At 44.5% G+C, this 25,097-nt stretch overlaps 1 protein-coding gene across 6 annotated transcripts in view; it reads left to right on the forward strand.

Moving 5' to 3' along the window:
* The first annotated feature begins 4,258 nt into the window (after window positions 1-4,258).
* Window positions 4,259-25,097, forward strand: part of TMEM120B (transmembrane protein 120B) — a 44,836-nt gene continuing 23,997 nt past the window's right edge. For all 6 annotated transcript variants that reach the window (XM_055322154.1, XM_055322152.1, XM_055322150.1 and 3 more), the window contains exons 1-2: window positions 4,259-4,445; window positions 23,395-23,513. In XM_055322154.1, coding sequence (XP_055178129.1) covers window positions 4,377-4,445; window positions 23,395-23,513 — 188 coding nt within the window. In that variant the 5' untranslated portion in view covers window positions 4,259-4,376. The remainder of the gene's footprint in view (window positions 4,446-23,394; window positions 23,514-25,097) is intronic.

Here is a 25,097-nt window from a genome sequence, read left to right on the forward strand (position 1 = left end):
TTGAAAAGGGATTTCCCTCTGGTGGTGTGGGCAGGGGGTGAGGAGGATAATACACTTTCCCACTCCTCATGATCAAAGTCCTTTAGCAGAGCCAGATCCAGTGCCAGGGAGCTGACAAGTGAATCTGAGAGCACTTTGGGTAGGAACTGGGTCAGGGTGGCAGCCAGGGAAGATCTGATACTTCTGGCCGCTGAGCGGCGATGCTGATTGAGGTGGCCAGCCCCTGCCATCTACAAAAGGGTTCATGAATAATGCATGTGCCCCGATATTTCCATTTTTCAAAAGAAAGTAAGAGTTTGGATTTTAGGGGTGCTTGGTTGGCTCAGTTGGTAGAGCGGGCAGGTTTTGATCTTAGGGTTGTAAGTCTGAGCCCCAAGTTGGGTGTAGAGATCACTCTAAAAAATTAAGTTAAAACCCTTGGATTTTGGGGCACCTGGTGGCTCAGTGGTTGAGTGTCTGCCTTTGGCTCGGGTCATGATTCCAGCATCCTGAGATCGAGTCCTGCATCAGGCTCCCCACAGGGAGCCTGCTTCTCCCTCTGCCTATGCCTCTGTCTCTGTGTCTCTCATGAATAAACAAAATCTTTTTTTTTTTAAAAAAAGCTTGGATTTTAACATAAAATTGTCCTTTTCTCTTTTTTTTAATATTTTATTTATTGAGACACAGAGAGAGAGAGAGAGAGAGGCAGAGACACAGGCAGAGGGAGAAGCAGGCTCCACGCAGGGAACCCGACGTAGGACTCGATCCGGGATCTCCAGGATCACACCCCGGGCTGCAGGCGGCACCAAACCGCTGCGCCACTGGGGCTGCCCTGTCCTTTTCTTAATAAAAAAAAATTACATAAATGCTTATAGTGGCTTTATTCATAATCAGCCCAAACTGGAAACAATCCAAAGGTCCCTCAACTGGTGAATGGAAAGGAAAAGCAAATTGATCATACGATGAAATATACTCAGCAGAGGAAAAAAAATGAACTATTGATGCATAGTTGCGTAATGCAGCATAATGCATTTGAGATCCCAAATCTTTTGGTGCTGGTGAAGTTACAGTAGTATGGACCAGATTTATCTTTTCATCTGAAACAACCACAAAATGGGGAAGCTATATACAAAATGATGTTTTTTTTTTTAAGATTTTGTTTATTTATTTATTCATTCATGAGAGACAGAGAGAGAGAGAGAGGCAGAGACACAGGCAGAGGGAGAAGCAGGCTCCATGCACCGGGAGCCCGATGTGGGACTTGATCCTGGGACTCCAGGATCACACCCCGGGCTGAAGGTGGCACTAAACCGCTGAGCCACCAGGGCTGCCCCCCCCCCACTTAATGTCTTGAGAGAGTTTCTAGGCACTGGTGCAGGGAGAGGGGGGTCTCACGTGAAGGCTGGCAGATCCCCAGAGTTGACAAGATAGAGCTGAGAGCCCAGGGGGACTGGGGAGGTTAGAATTGTAGAGAGGAAACAGCTGCACACAGAGAATCCAGAGGCCTGCCAAACCCTGCCCCTACCCCCAGCAGTCAGCTGAGTACTGGTCAACATGTATGCAAGGACAACCACCTGAAGCCAGGGAAAGAACCACCTAAAATAATTAGAAGTAAGCATGTATAGCACTCACACTGGCCCAGGAACAGTGCCTTGTTCCACTAGCCACCCTGAAAAACTTCATGACTCATTGGTCCTACCTCACATAGTGGGGAAAAATTAGCTCTAGACTGAGCAGTTTTAGTCTCAGATAAATGTTAAAAGCAAGATTTGAAAGGATAAAATTGTTTCCAAGTAACTACGTCTAATTTAAAGCTCAAGAATATTTTTAGGAAAACTGAAATACAAAAGAAGGAGGGGGAGGGGAGAGATAGGGAGGAAGAGAAGAAAAAGTGGTTGAGGAAGGGAACCAATCAACAAGGTAAAATTCACAATGCCTGACATCCAATCAGCAATGCATCCAATCATGCATCCGGGCATGCAAACAAAGCCTTTTCACGTTTATTGGGAGATATTGTTATGAATTGAATTGTGTCTCCCAAAGATATGCTGAAGCTCCAACCCCCAGGGATGAGAATCAAAACTCAAAGTTCGTCATTAATTTGTTGGGAATCTTGAGTAAGTCATGCTTTTCTTCAGGCCTCATTTAAGAATTCCATATATTTCTGTGTGCTTATGTGTATATTCCCTATGCAGTTTTTGGAGTGGTTTGTGAACCCCAAAAGTTGAGAACCTCTGCAGTAGATGATCTTTCATGTGTATTCCTCCAGTAGATATTAAGGCCTTACTATGTGCCACACTCTGGGGATACAGTGATGCCGGAGAGAGACACAAGATCCCTGAGATCTCATGCAGATTATATACTCAGGGAGGGATTCATACAACCAACATGGAGACAAGTACTTTCACATAATGGTAACTTATACAAAGGAAATAAGACAGGTAACATATAAGTGATTGGGATGAGGCTTGAAGCTCTGGGTATTCAGGAAAGGTCTTTTTTTTTTTTTTTCAGAGATGTTACACTTTGAATTGTGTCCCCCAGAAAGATATGTTGAAGGTCTAATACCCACTATGTCAGAACACGATCTTATTTGGAAATAGGGTCTTTAAAAAAAAAAAAAAAGGAAACAGGGTCTTTGAAGATGTAATTAGTTAAATTTAGATGAGGTCATGCTGAAGTGTGGTGGACCCTTAAATCCAGTAAGACTGGTGTCCTTATAAGAGGAGAGGATACAGAGACAAGCACACAGGGAAGAAAGCCATATAACAACAGAGGCAGTGCTGGAGGGATGAAGCTGCAAGGCAAGGAATGCTAAAGATTGAGGGCCACCACAAGATAGGAAGAAGTTAGGAAAGACTTTACCCAGTTTGGAGCTTGTCTTTGCTGACACCTTGATTTCACACTTCCAGCCTCCAAAACTGTGAAAGAATATATTTCTATTGTTTAAACCACTCAGTTTATGGTATTTAAGCAGTCCAGTTTGTGGTTAAGGCAGCTCTAGGATTTTTTTTTTAAGATTTTATTTATTTATTGAGACACACACACACACACACACACACACACAGAAGAGAGAGAGAGAGGCAGAGACACAGGCAGAGGGAGAAGCAGGCTCCATACAGGGAGCCTGACGTGGGACTCGATCCCAGTCTCCAGGATCAGGCCCTGGATTGAAGATGCTGCTACACTGCTGAGCCACCCAGGCTGCCCAAAAGTACAGAACTTTTTTTTTTTTGAAGACTTTATTTATTTATTCATGAGAGATACACACACACAGAGAGAGAGGCAGAGACACAGGCAGAGGGAGAAGCAGGCTCCATGCAGGAAGCCGGAGTGGGACTCCATCCCGGGTCTCCAGGATCAAGTCCTGGACAGAAGGCGGTGCTAAACTGCTGAGCCACCTGGGCTGCCCCCTAGGACTTCTTTTCTCTTTCTTTTTTGGTAAGTAGGCTCCATGTCCAATGTAGAGCTTGAACTCAGGACTCTGAGATCAAAAGTTCCATGCTCTATCCACTGAGCCAGCCAGCTGCCCCCAGCAGCCCTAGGAAATTAATACAGGTGTCGCTATAACTAAGGCTTGAATAATGAGAAAAAGGCAACCATATGAAGATTTAGAGGGAATGTTCCATGCAAGGATAGGATGAGAAAAAAGTGTCTGGGAAGTACTGATCCAGGGGGGTGAGATAGGAGATGTCACTGGGAAGGGAGGCAGGGACAGATCGTAAGTCCATGCAGGGAAGGAGAGGCAATGGTGTCACATGAGCCCCAGACACTGCTGTCGAGAGTCGCGCAGAATCTCTCGCAGGGGACTCATGCAGATGCCAGGAGTCTAGATGTATTAGTTGCAGTAAGTAACGACACGGTGAGACGTCGGGTCCCTCTCTGCCCTTCCCCTTCCCCTCCCTGCCTGGCGACCTTGCTGGATGGTCAATGTCAGTTCTAGCATTACAGGCCATTGGCTTTGGCTCTGTTCAGGAGTGGTGAGCTCTCACCTCCCCCAAATCCTCCTTCCTCCCGACTCCGGACATGCCAAATAAACACAATCTTGTGCAAATGCAGGGCGAAGTTCCCCAGCGTCAACCAGGAGAGCCTGGAAGGGCAGCGGCACCCGCCAGGAGACAGCAACCGACCCTGCCAAGACCCGCAGAACCACAGCGGCCTCGCGGCGGGCGCGCGGGGGCGGAGCCGGGGGAGGTGCGTGCGCACGCGCGGGCCGCCTCCCGGCGAGGGGGTGGGGCGGGGGCCGGGCGGGGGCCGTGACGTCAGCTGCGCGCGTGGCTCCGGCTGCGCAGGAACAGCTGGTGCCTCCGAAGGCGGCGGGCGAGTGGCCGCGCCGGGGTGCCGGTGTCCGCCCGCGCCGCGCTGCGGGAGCTGCCGCCGCCTCGCGCCGCCGCGCCATGTCCGGCCAGCTGGAGCGTTGCGAGCGCGAGTGGCACGAGCTGGAGGGAGAATTTCAGGAACTGCAGGTAGGGCCGGGCCACCTGGTCGCGCAACTCTGCTACCTGCGGTGCAGTGCCTTCCCCTTCCTGCTTGCCCAGCCGGCGCGGTGGGGATCATCAGGGTCCAGGGCGGTGCCCCTGGCTGGGCACCAGGGGCTGGTGGTCCGCGTGGGCCAGCACCCTCCTAACTGCCAGCACTTCAGTTCTTCATCCACTTGGGGCGCCCGGTCGTAGCCCCCCATTACCCCGCCTTCGCCCCGGCTCTGCTCCGCACACCTCCTCCTCTGCAGAAAGTTGGTCTGTGGCCTCTGACGGGAAGTTCCAGGTGTGTCATATGGGGCAAGCCTGAGGGGACAGATTTGTCCTGGGTTTCACAAAACAGCCCAACCCCCACCTCGGCAGGGGTCTCCCCTAACCTCACCCCGTCCACCTGCTTTTGGCAGCTCAGCTTCTCTGTTCTGGTGAGGTAGCCCTCCCTTGTGCGACTGCATATTGTGAGATGTGCTTGGGAGCCGTTCACCTTGAACCCCTAGGCTTTGCTTAGGGATTAAGGACCCCTATTCTGCGTTTTTGGGGCTCTGGTGTCTATGCCCTACTCTCCACCGCTGCTGCAGACTGCTTGGCCTTGTGGATGACACCTGTCAGTTCTGACAGCTGGTTTGCCCCCGTCAGTGATAGAGGCTGCTCAGAGCCCTCACCCATCTGGCCCAGAACTTTACACCGGGTAGGATGAGGCCAGATGTAAGAGAGGCCCCTCGAGAGAATGACATTGCCCCTGTGAGGTCCTGGCCGGAGGAGTTGTTCTTGCAAGGAGGTTCAAAGAGGTCCCAGCTACCAACTCAGGTGACTAGAGACACCTCATTTGAAACCTTGGCATTGGCCAAGAGGGACTTCTGGAGCGCTTCTGGGGATGGAGCTATTTTCTTCTCCAGCTACTAGATTGTATTTGTTTTCTGTGGAGTTGGGCTCTGTTTGCCAGAAATCACATTGCACAGCCTCACCCCACTTCTTCCTATCCTCAGCTGGAGCAATGACATGGAGCTCTTATCTGCAGTTGGTTGGCCTCTTACAGTGTCCACAGGAGGGGAGAGGATTTTGTCTATGATGGGTCTTCTAGACATGAGGCAATAGACCTTGATGTTTAAAGAGAGGGGTGCTGCAGAGATGGAGCAGGAAGGTGAAGGTGTGGGGTCTGTTTTAAGCATGAGCAGAGAATAACGTAGGCCTTTTTTGGCCTGTGGGGCACGTGTGGGTTGGTGCCCTCTCCTTCAGGTCCAGGGCATAGGGCTCACCCAGTTCCGAGGGGATCCTTCTGGCTCCAGTCCCATCTAGAAGATTCAGCTGCTTCTTAACACTTTGTCCTATTGGGCTCTCGGATCATGTTCAGCCGTGGAATCATGGAAGGGGCATTAGGGTTGAGAGTGGGTGAAGAGTTTTACTGTGAGGAGCTTTTTTCCTGAATTGCTTTCCCTTGCCCTGCCTTATACTAGGAGGAAGAGTTGTCTTAACACTTCAGAGCCATTCAGTTAATGCAATCAACAGCAATTAGATAGCTAGTCTTGGCAGGCAGCACTTGAAAAGGAGGCATTTATGTTCTTACTTCATATCTTTGGGGTTCAGGTGTGTGAGGGACAGAGAGGAATGGAGAATTCTGGATTTTGTCCCCTGGTGCACAGCAAGGGCTGTAGGACAGCTGACTGGGGGGTAGGAGGAGCTGTGATGTCACCTGCTCAGTTCTTCAGCAATGGGGGAACTGGAATGGACTGGGCCTTTGGAGAAGAGGGACCCTGCTGGCCTCAGGATTTGGTGGACAACTCCCAGGTCAGAGGCCAGTGACGGATGGAAGGCCACAGAGTCCCCTGTGAGTCAAGGTCATAGACTAGAGCAAAAACATTGTCTATATCTTCAGTTCATAGATGGGAAGCTGAAGCTTGAGAATCTAATTCACTCAACTGGGGTCACACAGCTCTTGAGTGGTAAAGCTGGCACTAGAACTTATTATTCTAAATGCTTAGTTCGGATGTCTCTCGTTGTGCTGGGAGGCCCCTCTCTTACCTCCACATCCCCCATAATAAATATGAGAACTTTGAACTCCTGAGATGAAAGTTTCTGGGATAGGTGTATAATAAGTAGGGTGTACATCCTCATTGTGTGTGTGTTGGACAGACTTTCAAATATGTATTGGGGAGCAAGGAAGTCACAACAGGTAGGCAGGTGGAGAGATTGGAACTAGAAAGGAAGGATTTATTATTATTATTTTTTTTAACCAGAAAATTCCTGTCTCAGTTTTCCCTGTGTATGCCTCAGAATCTGGGATTGGTGGGTTTCATGTTTGCACCTCTCTGATTATGTCTTTCTTGAGGTCATAGCTAATGTCTCTGTTTCACCTCTCCTTCCCTTTTTCAAATGAGGAGAGGAAAGAGGAAACCTAGTTGTCAGACCCCAGAGGATTTGAAAGGTCTTTGGAATTCCCCGCCCTCTTGGCAAAAGTCAAGTCATAATCTCTAGGACTTTCTAGAGGAAAGGACCTGTTTTCTTTTGACTGTGATTTGTATCTGCCAGAGCCTCACTAGATTCGGGGGCAAGGTCAAGTGGCTATGGGGACTTTGTTTTCAGCTGGTTGGGATTTCAGCCATGCTGGTGAATTGAGCATCTGTCTGAAACCAGTCCACGTTTGGCCCTGTGGCCTGTGGTATGACCACAGAAGGTCACTTACAGACACCGTGGCAGGTGATTTAATAAACATTTCCTGACTTGCATCACTGGAAACTTGACCCCATCTCTGTCCATCCAGGAAGGAGGTGGCCCGAAGAGGCCTTTCCTTAAACCTGACTTCACAGAAATGCAGGGGCCTGGTAGGCCAGTGTCAAGGTTTTTGGCTTTTCCTACCAATGAAACAGGCAGCCCTCTGGCTGCTGTGTATAGAATAGCTATGAGAGGGACAGGGTAGAAACAAGAAGGTCAGTATTATTTTATTAAAGCTCTATGAAATAGATCCTCTTATCCCATTTTACAGAGAGAAAATCATATACCCAAAGCCACATGTCTTGTATATATTGGAGTCAGGATTCAAGCCCAGGCTGTTGAACATCAAGGTCTATACTCTTAACCACTACCTAAGGCAGGTCTGTGCCTTTTGTAGCCTTTTGTTTCTCATTCCTCTTGCATGGCCCTTATGGATCTCTTTCTTTAGAAGAGGGCTGTGTGGAAAGAACCCCTGGCCTGCCCCTGTCTACTACCTGCAAGCTGCCTCTCTGAGTTTGAGTTTCTTTATCTATAAAACAAAGGCTGACAATAATAGCAACAGTAAGAGCTAACTGTATGATCTATGGATTATTTCATTTAATCTACTTTCTACTGAGGCTGAGAGATCTTAAGTAGCTTGAAAATCATGGGATTTTGGAATTTGAACCCAAGTCTGCTGTGTACATCAGATATTCTTTGAGTTCTTAACACAGTGGACTCCCAAAGTATCTTGAGACCCTGGGCTCTGGAAAGAAATATTGAACTTTTGAGGTCTCATTTAATTTGTACAGTGCTTTGACATAATGCATTAGTCAGGATTCTTAGTTGCAAGTGACAGAAACCTCGTTCAGCTGGCTTTAAGCCAAAAAAAAAAAAGGAGTTTATTGGCTCATATATTGGGAAGTCCAGTGACAAATGGCTTCAAGTCAGGCTTGATCTTGGCGCTCCAATGATGTCTTTGTGTGTATCTCTGTTTCTTCTTCCCTTTTTTTTTTTAAAAGATTTTATTTATTTATTTGAGAGAGAGCATAGCAGGGGGAGGAGCAGAGGGAGAAGGGCAAGCCGACTTTGCATTGAGGGCACAGCTTGAGGTGGGGCTGGATCCCATGACCCTGAGATCATGACCCTAGCTAAACCAAGAGTTGGATGCTTAACTGACTGAGCCACCCAGGCACCCCCTCTCTGTTTCTTCTATATCAGCCTTATTGTCAGGCAGTCTCTCCCACGTGTGGTAAATATGTGCACTGGCAACCCCAGGCTGGCATCTACCAGCTTAGCAAATCTGGCAGAAACAGAGCATCTTCCCTGGTAATTCCAGCAGGAGTCCCAGGGCCAACTTTTTGTCCTAACATGGGTCATATGATTATCCCTTACTTAACCAGCTACTGTGGCACTTATTGGCTGGGCATTGGTTACATGTCTTCCCTGGAGCCTAGGACTGGAATGAAGGCTATATGAAATAAGAATAATCCAGTTAATCCTATAAAGGAAAATGAAAATACTGGTAGTATGGCTGGGTGGCTCAGTGGTTGACCCTCTTTGCCTTTGGCTCAGGGCATGATCCCGGAGTCCAGGGATAGAGCTCCACATCGGACTCCCTGCATGGAGTCTGCTTCTCCTCCCTCTGCCTGTTTCTCTGCCTCTCTGTGTGTCTCTCATGAATAAATAAGTAAAATCTTAAAAAAAAATACTGGTAATAAAAGAAAGAAAGGGATGCTGGACACTCATCTTTTGGAGGGGGGAATCCATATTTGTGATTCCCACACTGTGTCAAGGGCACCTTCAAGGAGCTGCTTCAAGCTCACAGGGACACTATAGGGTAAAATTAAATTTTCAAGGAAAACACAATGACATCTGCCATACACCACTTAAACTGCTAATTTGGCATAGTTCACACCTGCACGTTAGATCACACTAAATTCTTTTTAATGATGTCTTATCTTTGTGAAGTTAGGTTTCTAGCGGTCTGTGATTAGAATCAAGTATTATGTGAAAATCTGTATGGAAAAGAAATGATGGTGACAGTGTCCAATCTGATTCCAAGGTTTGAGAATTTAACACAAAGCCCAATAAGTACACACATCCCATTAGTAAATAATTTTGGTTATTTCAAAATGAAATAAAAATGCTTTTGTCAATTTCTGCATATTCTTTTCCTCAAAAGGCTACTGAGTTGTTAGGACATAAATACTTTTCAGTTATTTGACTTGAAAAGTATACTGAGACAAGAAGGGCATGGTGAATCAGCAAAGTTTGTGAACCTTTCTTTTATGTCCTGAGTATGGTGGTGTTGACACAATTATGTATATTTGCCAGAATTCATTGAGTTGTACACCTTAAGATTGGTGAATTGATATGTAAATTATACCTCAATAAAATTGATACGTATAATATACCTCAATTAAAAAAAATAAACCAGTATATGGCCTGTTACATATACCTCATCTCCTAACTCCTTGACAGCTGAGGAAACTGAGATACAAAGAGATTATATGACTTAGCTAAGAAGTGACAGACTGTGGATATGAAAAGTTAGGTTATCCTGCCTGCCAAACATCTGGCACTCATGTCTAATACCTGCACTTACTGCTCCTGTAGCAGACATCATGAATCAATCCTGGCACATGACTCAATTTTTTCCAGTATAAAATTGTTGCCGTTTCGGTGAAGTCAACTTGCCATCCTTAGTAGTGTTTTCATGGTGATGAGTCTTAGTTAAATATATTCAGCATCCAGAAATCTTTGTTTGAATTTGCTTCCTTGGAAAGACAATTACATAAATGTAATCTCTCAAAAACTTACCCCTTGGTGGGCAGCCCCGGTGGCCCAGCGGTTTAGTGCCGCTTTCAGCCCAGGGCATGATCCTGGAGACCTGGGATGGAGTTCCACGTCAGGCTCCCTGCACGGAGCCTGCTTCTCCCTCTGCCTGCCTCTCTCTCTCTCTCTCTCTTTCTCTCTCTCTCTCTCTCTCTCTCCCCCTCTGTCATGAATAAATAAATAAAATCTTAAAAAAAACAACAACAAAAACCTTACCCCTTGAGAGAAGCACAGCTATCAGACACCACATTTTGGTGGTGGCCATGTCTGTTGCAATCTGTTGGGTTGCCTACCAACTTGCAATGCTTCTGGACCAGAGCCCTCTCTGAAGATGCCATGAGATTCCATTGCTGGCAATTCTTGCAATAATTGTTGACTTGGGTTGTGACTCCCCAATTCTGGGTCTTATGATTTAGCCAAGTTGTGTTAAGCAGACATTTCCAAATGTTTCACAGCCATGCTGAGACCTGGAGTCATTAACGTCATCTTCCCACTGGGGCAGAGCTTGGGGCCTGAGAGTACAGGAGAGGTAACAGATCGCCAAACCTCCGAAAGAAACTCACTTGTTTGTGTCTTCTACATGTGCTATAAAAGGATGGTAATTAGCCATTGTAGGAAAGAAGGTATGGGCATCCCAGCTCACAGAGCCAATATCAGTGTTTTTCTCTCTCCCTCTCTTTTAATCCATTCTGCATGTTTAGAAGTAATGCATATCCACGAAGTTAAACATTCAAGTAGAGATGTTCAAGAATTTTCAGAACACTTGTCTGTAAGAGCTAATCACCAGAAACCTAAATGTTCTTCAGAATGGATATTTCCACTGAACATCCATAGGATGGGCTATGATGAGCAGAATAAATAAACTAGAGCTACATGTGTCAACATGGATAAATGTTTTTATTTATTTTTTAAAAGATTATTTATTCATGAGAGAGAGAGAGAGAGAGAGAGAGAGGCAGAGACACAGGCAGAGGGAGAAGTAGGCTCCATGCAGGGAACCTGACATGGGACTCGATCCCAGGTCTCCAGGATCACATCCTGGGTGGAAGGCGGCACTAAACCACTGGGCCACCGGGGACGGGGATGTCCGGATAAACGTTTTTAAAAGAAGAGCAACATTGAGTGGAAAGTTGCAGAGACATATATACAGTAGGACATGGATGATAAAGTTAGAAACATTCCAAACAATACTATGTATTGCTTGTCAATACATGTTTATATAGTGCAAGGGAGTGATACGGGCCAGATTCAGTATAGTGGAAATTCGGTAGGGCCCTGGTGAGAAGCAAATAACTCCCAGAAGGGTCTCACTGAAAGGAGTTTAAAGAAAGGACTTTACAGAGATGTGGCAGTTTAAGGGTCAGGCCCCTAGAGCTGGGGCCAGTCCTGTTCCTGAAGAGGGGAGGAGATGGTGCATCACCAGAGCTTGACCAAAGCTTGTTGCTGGGGAAGGATAGGTGTAGGACAGGAGCTGTAATTGTTGAAGGTTGCAGCAAAGTAGAGAGGAAGCAGAAGCAACAAATACCCTAGCTTCTCTCTCTTCCCACCATGCATCCCATTGGCAAAACCCAAGTAGGAAGCAAGGCAAGGGAGTGCAGGAGTTGCAGTCCATAGAGGTCAGCCTCCTTGGGCGCAGAGAAAGAATTGATCTGGGGTGGGCAGAGGGGCAGAGGTAACCAGTAAAGGGGTTCCCCTCTTTGGGGGCGGAGGATAGGAATACAATCCAGAAAGAATACATAGAAGCTTTTAACTCTCTGTGCACTATTATTTTTTAAACTGAGGGTGAGAATATGGGTGCTCATGTTTATTTTCTATCAATTATATGATTTTCTATCCATTATGTGATTTTATATCTTTTTTTTGTATGCCTGAAATATTTCATAGTAAAATGAGCAGGAGACCAAAAAGTAACCCAACAGTACCAAAAGGCTTATAAAGAAAAACATCTCTAGTGTGCCTGGCTGACTCAGTTGGAAGAGCATGTGACTCTTGATCTTGGGGTCATGAGTTCGAGCCCCATGTTGGATGTAGACATTACCTAAATAAAAAAAACTTGAAAGAAAGAAAGAAAGAAAGAAAGAAAGAAAGAAAGAAAGAAGAAAAGAAAGGCAGCTTTATAGGTTCACTGTCAGTCATTTATATGATTATGACCATGCAAGTACTATTTACTGCAGAATTGAGTAAATTGTACTATGCTTGTATTTTCTCTCTTGGAGATTTTAATTACATTTATATAGTTAGCATTTGATTCTTTACTGGGAATGGTTGCTCATAATTATCCTTTTTTTTTTTTTTACCCCTAAAGCTCCATCCGTAGATAAATCAAGTGTGTTTCTTTTCTTTGGCCTTGAACTAGACAAGTTAAGGTGTGGGGGTCTGCTTGTGCTCCCAAATGGAGTGCTTTCTTCTGCAGCTGCTTATCTGCTTTGGTGCCCCCAGCACTCTGGGTTATTTTTAGAGGTAGCCACTTGATGTGGTAGTCAATCACATTTAATAAGCTGGTACTCCCCACACTGTGTGCAGCGTGGACTCCCAGTGTTTGGTGTTTCCCATGTTCTAATCCACTGCTGCCAAGTTTAGAAATAAAAATAGTGGTTTGGCAGTTTGTCATTTTCTTTAAAAGTTAAACATACATTTACCATATGACCGGCAATTCCATTCCTAGGTATCTACCTAAGAGAAATGAAAATGTGTCTACACGAAGATTAGTACATGTTCATGGTCATAATAGCTAAAAAGTGGAAATAACCAGAATTTCCAATAACAGGTGAATGGATAAACCAAGTGTGATGCATCTATACCAAATTTGTATTGTTAAGTAGCAATAAAAACATAGTAATGAAAAAAATAGTAATGCATGCTTCCCCCTACTATCCAAAAGCACAGCCTTCCTATGGAAACCTTTCATAAGCCAGAATGGCGTAAAGCAGAGTATCCCCTGCTTTCCGAAAGCTTTATGCCACTGCTTTTATGAAAGCCCTCCATTAGTACCTGTTTTTGCTAACCCAAAGAGATCCCAAGAGGATTTTCACTTTTATGAAAAAAGCCATTGCTTTACTAATGGAAGTCTTTCATAAAAAGCAAAATGGTATAACATGAACTTTCAGAAAGGAGGAATACTTGTGTATGCTACAACATCAAAAACGTGATGTTGAGTGAAAGAAGCCAGACCCCAAACCACATATTGTATGATTCCATTTATATGAAATATTCAGAAAAGACAAATCTGTAGGAACAGAAGGTAGGTTAGTGGTTGCCAGGGATTGGAAGGAGGGGAGTAGGGAGGAGGGAGTGCTGTCGTGGATGTGAGGGATCTTACCGGGTGGTGGTGGGATGCCCCCAAACTGGATGTGGTAAATATAATAAGCATCACTGAATTGTACACATTAAATGAGTGAATTTTATGATATGTGAATTATACTTCAATAAAGTTGTTTTTTTTTTAAATCTTTTTTTTAAAATTTTTATTTATTTATGATAGTCACACAGAGAGACAGAGAGAGAGAGAGAGGCAGAGACACAGGCAGAGGGAGAAGCAGGCTCCATGCACCGGGAGCCCGACGTGGGATTCGATCCCGGGTCTCCAGGATCGCGCCCTGGGCCAAAGGCAGGCGCTAAACTGCTGCGCCACCCAGGGATCCCAATAAAGTTGTTTAAAAAAATGATGGCTTAGGTTTTTGGTTTGTAGAAAAACACCCAATCTCTGTTCAGAGATCTACATTTTTAAGTGCCTATTTAGTTACTGGCTTGGTGAAGGATTCATTCAATGAGGCTCCAAGTCTTTGTTTTTGATTCCTTGAAGATGATAGTGCCCAGGGCAAGAGGTTGGTAGTAATGAGTCCAAGATTTTTGGCTTTTTTTCTTACCTGGAGTGATTAACTTTGCCCAGAAGGAAAACTGTCCTTTGGTATTTTTTTAAAGGTTTTGTTTATTTATTCATGAGAGACACAGAAAGAGAGGCAGAAACACAGGCGGAGTGGGGAGAAGCAGGCTCCATGCAAGGAGCTGGATGCGGAACTCGATCCTGGGACCCTGGATCACACCCTGAACCAAAGGCAGACTCTCAACTGCTGAGCCACTGAGGCATCCCTGTTTTGGGCATTTTTTTTTTTAAGATTTTATTTATTCATGAGAGACACAGAGCAAGAGAGGCAGAGACATAGGCAGAGAGAGAAGCCGGCTTCATGCAGGGAGCCTGATGTGGGACTCCATCCTGGGATTCCAGGATTATGCCCTGGGCCGAAGGCAGGCACTCAATCGCTGAGCCACCTAGGCATCCCATGTTCTTTTGCATTTTAATCTAAATTCTGACACTTGCCTCTGAAATGAAGACATTCAATCCAAACTGGCAAAGTCAAACAGAATATAACAGTATTTGTTTATGTAATTGAGAAGTCAGAGGTATATCACCTTCAGGTATGAGTCGATCCAGGGGCTCAAATGAAACCATCAGGGCTCAGCCTTCATCTGCCTCTCTGCCCTGTTTTCCCATCATTTGATTCATACTCAAACAAAACAGCTCTGTTAGCTCTGGGCTCACGTTAGGTCTTCCTTCTTCAGACTAGAAGAAGAACTTCTTTTTTTCAGCAGTTCTGGTAAAAGACCTCCAGCTGAGTTTTGTTGGTTTTGTTGTTTTTCGTTTGAGTTTTGTTGGTTTTGAATGCCTTTCCCCAAATCAGCCACTTGGGTCTGGAGACTCATATTCTGATTGGCCAGGCCCAGGTCATACGCCCTCGAACCTGGGACAGGCTCAACCCCATTCTTAGCCAGATTTCAATAACTGAGTGTGGGGAGGGATGGATTTCCAAAGAAACTGTGGAGACACGAACCAGAAGAGGAATAGCTGCCTGGTTGGCAAAAACAACAGAAGGCTTCCATATGGTGACCAGTTCCATTTGAGGCCACAGGTTCAAGGCTGATGGATGAAAGCCAGGATTGAATTGTTGCAGTGTGGCTCATTCTGCTCATGAAAAAAGCATTTCAAACATTTCAAAGCACAGGTCTAATTGAGGGTCTTCTGGAGATACCCTCATCTGCAGAGGATAGCTAGGAATTCCAAGGGAGAACAAGAATTGTATTCCCCACCCTACCTCTCAGAACCACCTCATGGACAGTAGTGCATCAAGAGACAGCTGTTGTAAAATGGTGCAGCTGCTATGGGAAATGGTATGGTGGTTCCTAAAAAAAAAATTAAATGTAGAATTACTATTTGATCTAGCAATCCCACTTCTGGGTCTATACCCCAAAGAACCGAGAGCAGAGATTTGAAGTAGATACTTATACAGCCATGTTCATAGTTACATTATTCACAATAGTCAAGATACGAAAGCAGCCCAAGTGTCCACTGAATGAGGAATGAGTAAGGAAGATGTGATATGTGTGTGTGTGTATATATATACACACACACACACAAAATGGAATATTGTATATATATACAAAATGGAATATTATTCAGTCATAAAGGAGAATGAAATCTTGCCATTTTGAACAATTTGGATGGAGCTAGAGTGTATTGTGCTAAGCAAAATATGTCAGAGAAAGACAAATACATGATTACACTCATGTGGAATCTAAGAAACAAAGAAGCAAAGAGAATAAAAGAGAAGCAAATGAAGAAACAAGCTCTTAATTATAGAGAACCAAGTGATCATTACCAAAGAGAGGAGTGGGGAGATGGGTTAAACAGGTGATGGGGATTAAGGAGGGCACTTGTCATGATGAGCACTGGGTAATGTATGGAATTGTTGAATCACTGTATTGTACACTTGAAACTAATATAACACTGTGTTAACTAACTGGAATTTTTTTAAATTTTTTTTTATATTTATTTATGATAGTCACACACACACACACACACACACACACACACACACACAGAGGCAGAGACATAGGCAGAGGGAGAAGCAAGCTCCATGCACCGGGAGCCTGATGTGGGATTCAATCCCGGGTCTCCAGGATCGCGCCCTGGGCCAAAGGCAGGCGCTAAACCGCTGCGCCACCCAGGGATCCCACTAACTGGAATTTTTAAAAAAGATTTTATTTATTCCTGAGGGGGGGGGGGAAGAGACATAGGCAGAGGGAGAAGAAGGCTCCACGGAGGGAGCCCAATGTGGGACTTGATCCCGGGACCCTGGGATCACATCCTGATCTGAAGACAGACACTTAACCACTTAGCCACCCAGGCATCCCACTAAATTTTTAAAAATTTAATCACTTATTTCCCCCCAAAAGTCTCTGCATTTTCTTCCCAAAATGTTTCCGAGAAGTCAGATGTAAATTATGAATAACTGAAAGGGTTCACATGTTGTATAATTCAACTAAACTATATTCTCTTCTGTTTGGTTTTCCAAAAAAAAAAAAAAGACAAATAATATGTGGTTCTACTTATATAAAGTATCTAGAGGGTCAAATTCATAGACAAAGTAGGATGGTGGTTGCCAGGGGCTGGGGAAACAGAAAAGAGAGTTATTGTTGTTGTTTTTTTTTTTTAAAGATTTTATTTATTTATCCATAGACACAGAGAGAGAGGCAGAGACACAGGCAGAGGGAGAAGCAGGCTCCACACATGGAGCCCGACGTGGGACTCCATCCCAGGTCTCCAGGATCACACCCCGGGCTGCAGGCGGCGCCAAACCGCTGCGCCACCGGGGCTGCCCGAGAGTTATTGTTTGATGGGTTTCGAGTTTCAGTTGAGATGATGAAAAAGTTCTGGAGATGGGTGGTGGTGATGGTTTCTCAATGATGTGAACATATATAATACCACTGAATTGTACATTTAAATTTTTTTAATTTTTAAAAAAGATTTTATTTATTTGAGAGAGTGTGTGGATGAGCAGGAGGGGCAGAGGGAGAATCAGACTCCCTGCTGAACAGGGAGCCTGACTTGGGGTTCAATCCCAGGGCCCTGAGTTCATGACCTAAGCAGAAGGCAACCCCTTAATTGACTGAACCACCCAGGCACCCCTCCACTTAAAATTATTAAGATGGTAATTTTTTTTATTTTTTTTAATAAATTAATTTTTATTGGTGTTCAATTTACCAACATACAGAATAACACCCAGTGCTCATCCCATCAAGTGTCCCCCTCAGTGCCCGTCACCCATTCACCCCCACCCCCCGCCCTCCTCCCCTTCCACCACCCCTAGTTCATTTCCCAGAGTTAGGAGTCTTTATGTTCTGTCTCCCTTTCTGATATTTCCCACACATTTCTTCTCCCTTCCCTTATATTCCCTTTCACTATTATTCATATTCCCCAAATGAATGAGAACATACACTGTCCTTCTCCGATTGACTTAATTCACTCAGCATAATACCCTCCAGTTCCATAAGATGGTAATTTTTAAATGTGTTTTATTAGAATTAGAAAAAATTTAGAAATTTTAAATGATTAAAATGGTAAATTTTATGTTATATGTATTTTATTACAGTTAGAGAGAATAAGAGGTAGCAGTCTGGAGAAAAGTTAGGATCCATGAAATGAATTGATAATCTTTCCTACTGCTTATGGGATTGGTATGAAGTGAAATCAGCAGATTCTGGGTGTGGGTGAGGGATGCCTTGGGAGTAGAGAGTATGTCACACAAAGGACCTTGTTTCTGACTCCCCCCACCCCGACACCCCAACCCCATATTGTTCTCCTCTTAGCTGTCAAATCCTGAGTCTGGAGCTGAAGACAGGAGTGGACCAATGTATGGTCTCCATCATAGGCTGTCCCCTGGGAAGTGGCTCTAGTTGATGGCAGAGAGAAAGAACCAAAGGGGAACAGGAGTGACTCCATATGCCCAGGGACAAAATTGTGGGAAGATTCACAGACTTCCTATCCCTACCCAATCTGATGCTTTAGGATTGAGCAGAAAATATCACCAGCAGAGATTAGAGAAGTGCCTGTAGAAAAGTAGATGTCATTGAGTGTTGGTAAGATGTCGACAAATGTCATATGCTGTAAGTGGGAGTGTAAATTGATACAGCCACTCTGTGGGCAGTTGGCCAAGATCTATTAAAACAAGGCTGTACACTTTGACCCAGTAATCCTTCTTCCCTACCCTAGAGAGATGCTTGTGTGTATGCCCAGGGAGGCAGTGCAAGGATATTTGTTAATGTTGCATTGTTGGTTATAGGTAGAGACTGGAAACAACCTAAATATCCAGCAATAGAATGGCTCAATAACTGTGTCCATAGCATGAAATTTTGCACAGCTCTGAAAAGAATGAAGTATACACATTCTTATGTTTGTAGATCTTCAAGACATATTGTTGAGTGAGAAAAAGAAACTTGTGGAATCATATCTATATTCTGATACTGTTAATATATTTTTAAAAATCAAAAGTATGGGCTTTAGTGTATAAGCTATGCTGCTGTAACAAAGAGATCCCCAAGTTAAAAAAAAAAAGGCTTAAATGAGGTAGCTTCTTTGTCACATAGCAGTCCAAAGAGAGCTGTGGTCCAGGGTAAGTGGTGTTCAGTTATGTGTCGCTATATAAAACAATAGTAATTACATTTTAAAAAATAGTAATTACATTTTGCTCATGGATTCTGTGGGTCAGGGGTTTAGACAGGGCATGATAGGAGTGGCTTGACTGTGTTCTGATGTCAGAGCTTTAGCTGAGAAGACATAAATGGCTGGGTATACCTTACAGATTGTGGCTGGGATCATTTGGAGGTTTATTTCTTTTTCTCTTTTGTAAAAGATTTTATGTATTTGAGAGAGAGACAGAGAGAGAGAGAGAGACAGAGACAGAGACAGAGGTTAGTGAGCAGGGAGGGGAGAAGCAGGCTCCCCACTGGGCAAGGATCCCAATATGGGGCTCGATCCCAGGACCCTAGGATCATGACCTGAGCCAAAGGCAGACACTTAACTGACCAGGTGCTCCCATCTGGAGATTTCTTCACCCACTAGTCTAAATGTCTGCGCTGGAATGACAAGAATGTTTGTCTCATTTGGTACGATTGATCAGAGTGCCTAGGTGTGACTAGGTTTTCTATACATCATGGTGGCCTCAGGGCAGATGAACTGTTTGCTCTAAAAGCAAGTGTTCCAGCAAATAAGGCAGAAGTCACATGGCCTTCCGTGACTTTTTTTCTCCGAAACTATAGTGTTGCTTCAGCCATATTTTATTGGTTAAACTAGCTACAAGCCTATCTGTATTTTTTTTAATTATTTTATTTTATTTATTTATGAGAGAGAGAGAGAGGCAGAGACACAGGCAGAGGGAGAAGCAGGCTCCATGCACCGGAAGCCCGACGTGGGATTCGATCCCGGGTCTCCAGGATCGCGCCCTGGGCCAAAGGCAGGCGCCAAACCGCTGCGCCACCCAGGGATCCCGATATCTCACATTTTTAAGTGAGGAATGCTAAAGGATGGGCGATCATGTTTTATTTTTTTTATTTTTTTTATTATTATTTATTTATGATAGTCATACAGAGAGAGAGAGAGAGGCAGAGACATAGGCAGAGGGAGAAGCAGGCTCCATGCACTGGGAGCCTGACGTGGGATTCGATCCCGGGTTTCCAGGATCGCGCCCTGGGCCAAAGGCAGGCGCCAAACCGCTGCGCCACCCAGGGATCCCGCGATCATGTTTTAAAACCACTACAGGTGGGAAGCTCTGTCACATGAAGTCATCAGAGGTTGGTTTGGCTGGGGAAGGGACATTGGGATTTGCCATTGACATCAAGTGGCTTCCATCTCTGATTTTAAGGTAACTGCACCTCTTGTTGCCGTATCCCAGCCAGGGAAGGGGACAGTGGAGGGAAAGCAGCTCCTTATAAAGATGCGATTCAGAACTTACATACCACTTCTACCTGCATCCCTTTGGCTAACTCACAGTCCTCCTACTACACATAGCTGCAAGGGAGGCTAGGAAGTGTCTGTTTCTGGGTGGCTATGTGCCCAGCTAACAACTCAGTGGGGTCCTGTTACTTAAGGAAATAAAGGAGAATAAGTATTAGGAACAATTCATTTTTGCAACAGTGTGTATTTTTTATGTACATGTATATATATTTATGTGCATATATGTAGAAATAGGTCTATATAGATATACATAGGTAAATAGACTACAGTCTGGAAAAATACATAGATAAAAGTCCAGAAGAATCTGGTAATAGTAGTTACCTCTGGAGAAAGGGGAGAAGACAGGGTGCTGGATATTCATAGGTGACTCCAGCCATAGCTGTAGCATTTTAATTTTTTTAATTTTTATTTTTTAAAGATTTCATTTATTTATTCATGAGAGACACATAGAGAGAGAGGCAGAGACACAGGCAGAGGGAGAAGTAGGCTCCACGCAGGGAACCTGATGTGGGACTCGATCCTGGGTCTCCAGGATCACACCCTGGGCTGAAGGCGGCGCTAAACCGTGAGCCACCCAGGGATCCCCATGTAGCATTTTAATTTTTTTTTTTAGCATTTTAATTTTTAACGAGGATATTGTCTTCATGTTTTACTTAAGAAGTTAGATATTAATTTAAATCCAAGGGGGCCTGGTGAGCATCTGGCTGCTGATGTTGCGGGCTCGATCTCATTTTTCTGTGGTGGGATCCAGCACCAAAGATTGCCAGGAGGTAGCATGGCCCTTTATCTTTCAACATCAGCTGGTGTCACCGAGGACTCTTGGTTCAGAGGCCCCACCTTCTCAAAAGCTGAGTAGTCTACTTGGGATCTCTCTTCCCCCATCCTTCCTGTCCAGTTCTGGAGGGTTTCCTGTAATACTAGCAGATTAGTTGAACATAGAGGGCCGAAGAATTCAAAAGTGAGTAAATCACAGCCTCCCTCTTTACAGATTACTTGTTAATTGCAGATAGGAAGCTGGTCACTGTAAATGGAGAAAGCAGTGGGCAGCAAGCAATCAAAGTTAAAATCACAGACATGGTGTCCTTCCTGATAGGAGACACTGAGGACACAGCGTCACTTTAATGGTATTTCTGATCCAAATGCATAACCAAACTCCAATCATGAGGAAATATCTGACAAACCCAGATGGGGATGACATTCTTCAAAACAACTGGACTGCACCCTTTAAAAATATCCATGTCATGAAAGACAAAGAAGAATTGAAGAACTGTTGTAGACTAAAGGAGCCTAAAGAGAAACGATGATTTGATCATTGGACGATGGATATATAAGAGAATGTTGTGTTCTTAGGAAATACACACTGAAGTATTTAAGAGTAAAGAAGCATGTTGTCTACAACCAATTCCCAAATGGTTTAGAAAGAAGTGGGCAAACTTTTTTTGGCAGAAAGGCTATGGAATAAGGATTCTAGGCTTTGGTGGGCCATATGGTCTGTGTCACAACTACTCACTCTGCCTGTTGTAGTACCAGAGTAGCCACGACAATATGTAAATGAACGGGTGTGGCTGTGCTCCAATAAAGTTTATTTATGGATACTGAAATTTCAATTTCATATGCTTTTCACGTGTCATGAAATATTCTTTTGATTTTTTTTCAACCAGGCAAAAACCATTTCTAGCTTACTGCCCATACAGAATCTGGTGGTTGGAGATTTGGCCTATGGGCTGTAGTTCACTGGTGCCTGTTATAGAAAAAGAACACACAGGGCAGCCCAGATGGCTCAGCAGTTTAGTGCCGCCTTTGGCCCAGGGCGTGATCCTGGAGACCCAGGATTGAGTCCCACATCAGGCTCCCTGCATGGAGCCTGCTTCTCCCTCTGCCTGTGTCTCTGCCTCTCTCTCTCTCTCTGTGTCTCTCATGAATAAATAAATAAAATCTTTAAAAAAATAACACACAAACACACACACACACACAGAATAAAGCAAATATGTATGGCATAATGCCAACAGTGAATCTGGGTGACGGGTATACGGGAGTTCTTTAGCAAGTTTGAAATTATTTAAAGCTAAAAAGTGGGACACCTGGGTGGCTTAGTGGTTGAGCATGTGTCTTTGGCTCAGGGTGTGATCCCAGGTCCAGGGATCAAGTCCCGCATTGGGCTCCCTGCAAGGACCTTGCAAGGACCTGCAGGGAGTCTGCTTCTCCCTCTGCCTATGTCTCTGCTTTTCTCTGTGTCTCATGAATAAATAAATAAAATCTTAAAAAAAAAAAGCTAAAAAGTTACAGAAAAGACATGGTTTTCCTCTCCAGGGACCCAGGAAGGAGAGTGAGAATGCAGTGTGAATTCAGGGGGACCAAGCCCATTCATCTCAGGGCCAGGGTAGACTTGCTCAATATTCTTTGATGTTCCTAATTTTATCTCTTCACTTCATTGCCTTCACTATTTCTTTATTTTCTGGCTTGACTGTCATATTCTAGAGACCCTGCCTGGCAGACATGAGAGTTTAGGCTTTGACCATCCCCCTTTTTTCCTCCCTCTGATAAATACATTTATCCACCACCCAAGAAAATAGACACTTTATGTTCATTGGATTATGGTTTTTAATTTCATGGTCCCTGTCCCTCATGCTGTTTCCTCCAAATTGTTGATGTTTGTCTTAGATGATCAGAACTCTAGAGGGAAGGGGTTGTTACTGAGCATATGGTGTAATGTTGGGTGAGGTGTGCTGTGGCAACATGATCAAGAAGTTGCTGTATTCATCCTCCCTGCATTGGAGTGAAGTCTTTCCCTAAGCTTCGTGGCCCTGAATTATTATTTCCAGAGCCTGAGGTAGGGAGGGCTGACTTTGAGGGAAGATGTTTGTCCTTATTTGACTTAGCAAGAAGTCTCTTTATTGCCTGGATCAGAAACCCAACTCAAACTAGCCTAAGTTAAAAAGAGTTTATTAATTCATATCACCAAGAGTATTACATTCAGACCAGGTTAGATCTCACGGCTGAATTGATGCTGTGAGAATTCTATCTCCTCCTGCATTGCAATTTTGTTTTCCTGTTTGGCTTCATTTGCTCAGTAGCCTCAGGTGTACTTTCTAGCAGATTAGCAAACTTAGAAGGAGGGCATTTCTAAACCAATACTTCTAAACCAAAGTCCCAGGGCTGACTCTCACTGGCCCAGTTTGAGCCACGTGTCTACCTCTGAACCAGTCACTGGTTAGGGCATCGGAGGATGCTGATTGGCTAGGCCTGGATTACATGCCCATTCCTGGCATGGAGACTGTTAGCTCTACTCAAACCATCTGGTCCAAGAAGAGGTTGACAAGAGCTGGCCTCTCAGAGGCCACCTCATATTTGGTTGCTGTTGCTATTAGGAAGGATGGAAGCTAGGTAGGAAACAAAACAAAACAAAACAAAACAAACAAAACATTGGTTCTATACACAGGTTCTGTGCCATGCTGCCTTCCCTAGTTCCAGTCCCAGTTTTCTAAGCTACATCTTTGATGGTGGTAGTTGTATCATTGTAGCTGTCAAACTGACTTCCACAGCCATATTTCATGACACAAGCAAAATATGAAAAACCACCCATTCACATTCTCCCCTACACCCTACTTGGGCGCCTCTATCTCTCAGGAAACCCACAGGATCTACAGGCAGAAGCTGGAGGAGCTGACCTCACTCCAGACTTTGTGTAGCGGCTCCATCAACAAGCAGAAGACGCGACTGAAGGACTTGAAGCACACGCTCCAGAGGTAGGCAAGGCTGCAGCTCCTCTGGTTTTAAGGGACTTGCCCAGCTCAAAGCTGGCTTGAGCAGAGAATGGAAATTTTAATGGAAAAAAAACAGGAGTAGTTTCGGACATCACTGGATCCAGGGGTCAAAAGATGTTTTTAGGAATCTGTTTTTTCCCCCCCTCTAAATTCTGCCGTCCTCTAGATTGGCTTCACTCTCAATTGGCTGACTGTCCCCTTATGGTCACTGAGATGGCCATCAGCAGTGCCAGACTTATAGCTTCCAGACTTACCTCCCCCATCCTTACTTCCTATTGTTTTTGTTGGTGGTGGTGGTGTTATTGTTTTTTTTTTTTACCACAGCACAATCACTTGTTTTTCAGTGAAAGTTCTAGATGTGATTCTCATTGCTGGAATTGGTCACATGCTCATATTTTAACCAATCACTGAGACTCTGGTTAGGCAAAAGTAGGTCATATGCTTAGTTTATGGACCTGGGGGATGGGACAGTCTTACTTGACTATATGGAGTGGGAAAGAGGAGGAGAGGTAGTTTCCCAGAGGAAAGTTATTATAGGTCTCTGGTGTAGGCGGTAGGAAGTCTGGCATCCCTGGGGTAGGGAAGTTTTTAAGCTCATGACTTAGTTCAGTTCTTGAGGTCAGGGTCATATGTTCACTTGCCAATCCTCATGTCTTCATGGTGTGGAAAGAGCTCTCATCCCCCATAGGTAAAGGGGTCTAGAGAGTGATGCAGGCAAGGAGACTGAGGCTCTGAGTGGCTTATCCAGTTGACTTAGCTGGGTCTCCATACTATAGTGTATTAACTCCTGGTCAATTCTTCCCTCCCCTTGTGGGCAATTTTTGCAAACGTTACTAATTATATCCCTAACCTTGGCTGACCATTTTGGAAATGGGGGCCCATTAGTCATGGAGTAAGAGTGTGAATGGTTCCATGTAATGACATTGCCACTCCGAAAAACACACCTTACTTACGGTAAGACTCAATAGTCTTTATCAGTCTAGGATTTTTCATCCATGGCACTGTTGATAATTCTGCTGCAAGGTCTATGCTATGTATTCTAGGATGTGTGACAGCATCTCTGGACACTACCCACTAGATGCGAATAGAATCCCCCATTCCTGTTTGACAAACAAAATGCTCCTAGACATTGACAATTGTCCCCAGTTGAGAACCATTGGGTTAGAAGGTTGACCCATGAGGATACACTTAATACACTGAGAGGGTGTCCACTGTCTTGTTTTTCTAGTCTTGAGAGTTAAATATCACAAAAAAAAACCCCAGACAATGATCAGTTAACTGCTAATAGTTTTAAAGCACTTTCCTGTCTGCACTCCTAGTAATCTTCAGGCTCTTCTTTTAGAAGAGTAAGAAGCAAGGTATTGCCTCTAGAGGTCCATTGAGGTCCTCATACCTTGTATGAAGGTCATTCTAAATGTGTTACATTTAGCGTACTCACTTACTCCTCACACGAGTACTGTCCATGAAGTAGGCCTGATGTTACCCCTGTTTTTCGGGTATGGAAAATAAGATGGAGAGGTTAAAGGGCTTTTCCAAGGTCACAAGCTAGCAGTGACCCAGTGTCAA

This window comes from Nyctereutes procyonoides, unplaced genomic scaffold (assembly GCF_905146905.1).
Source record: "Nyctereutes procyonoides isolate TBG_1078 unplaced genomic scaffold, NYPRO_anot_genome, whole genome shotgun sequence".
In the NCBI taxonomy this organism is placed as follows: domain Eukaryota; kingdom Metazoa; phylum Chordata; class Mammalia; order Carnivora; family Canidae; genus Nyctereutes; species Nyctereutes procyonoides.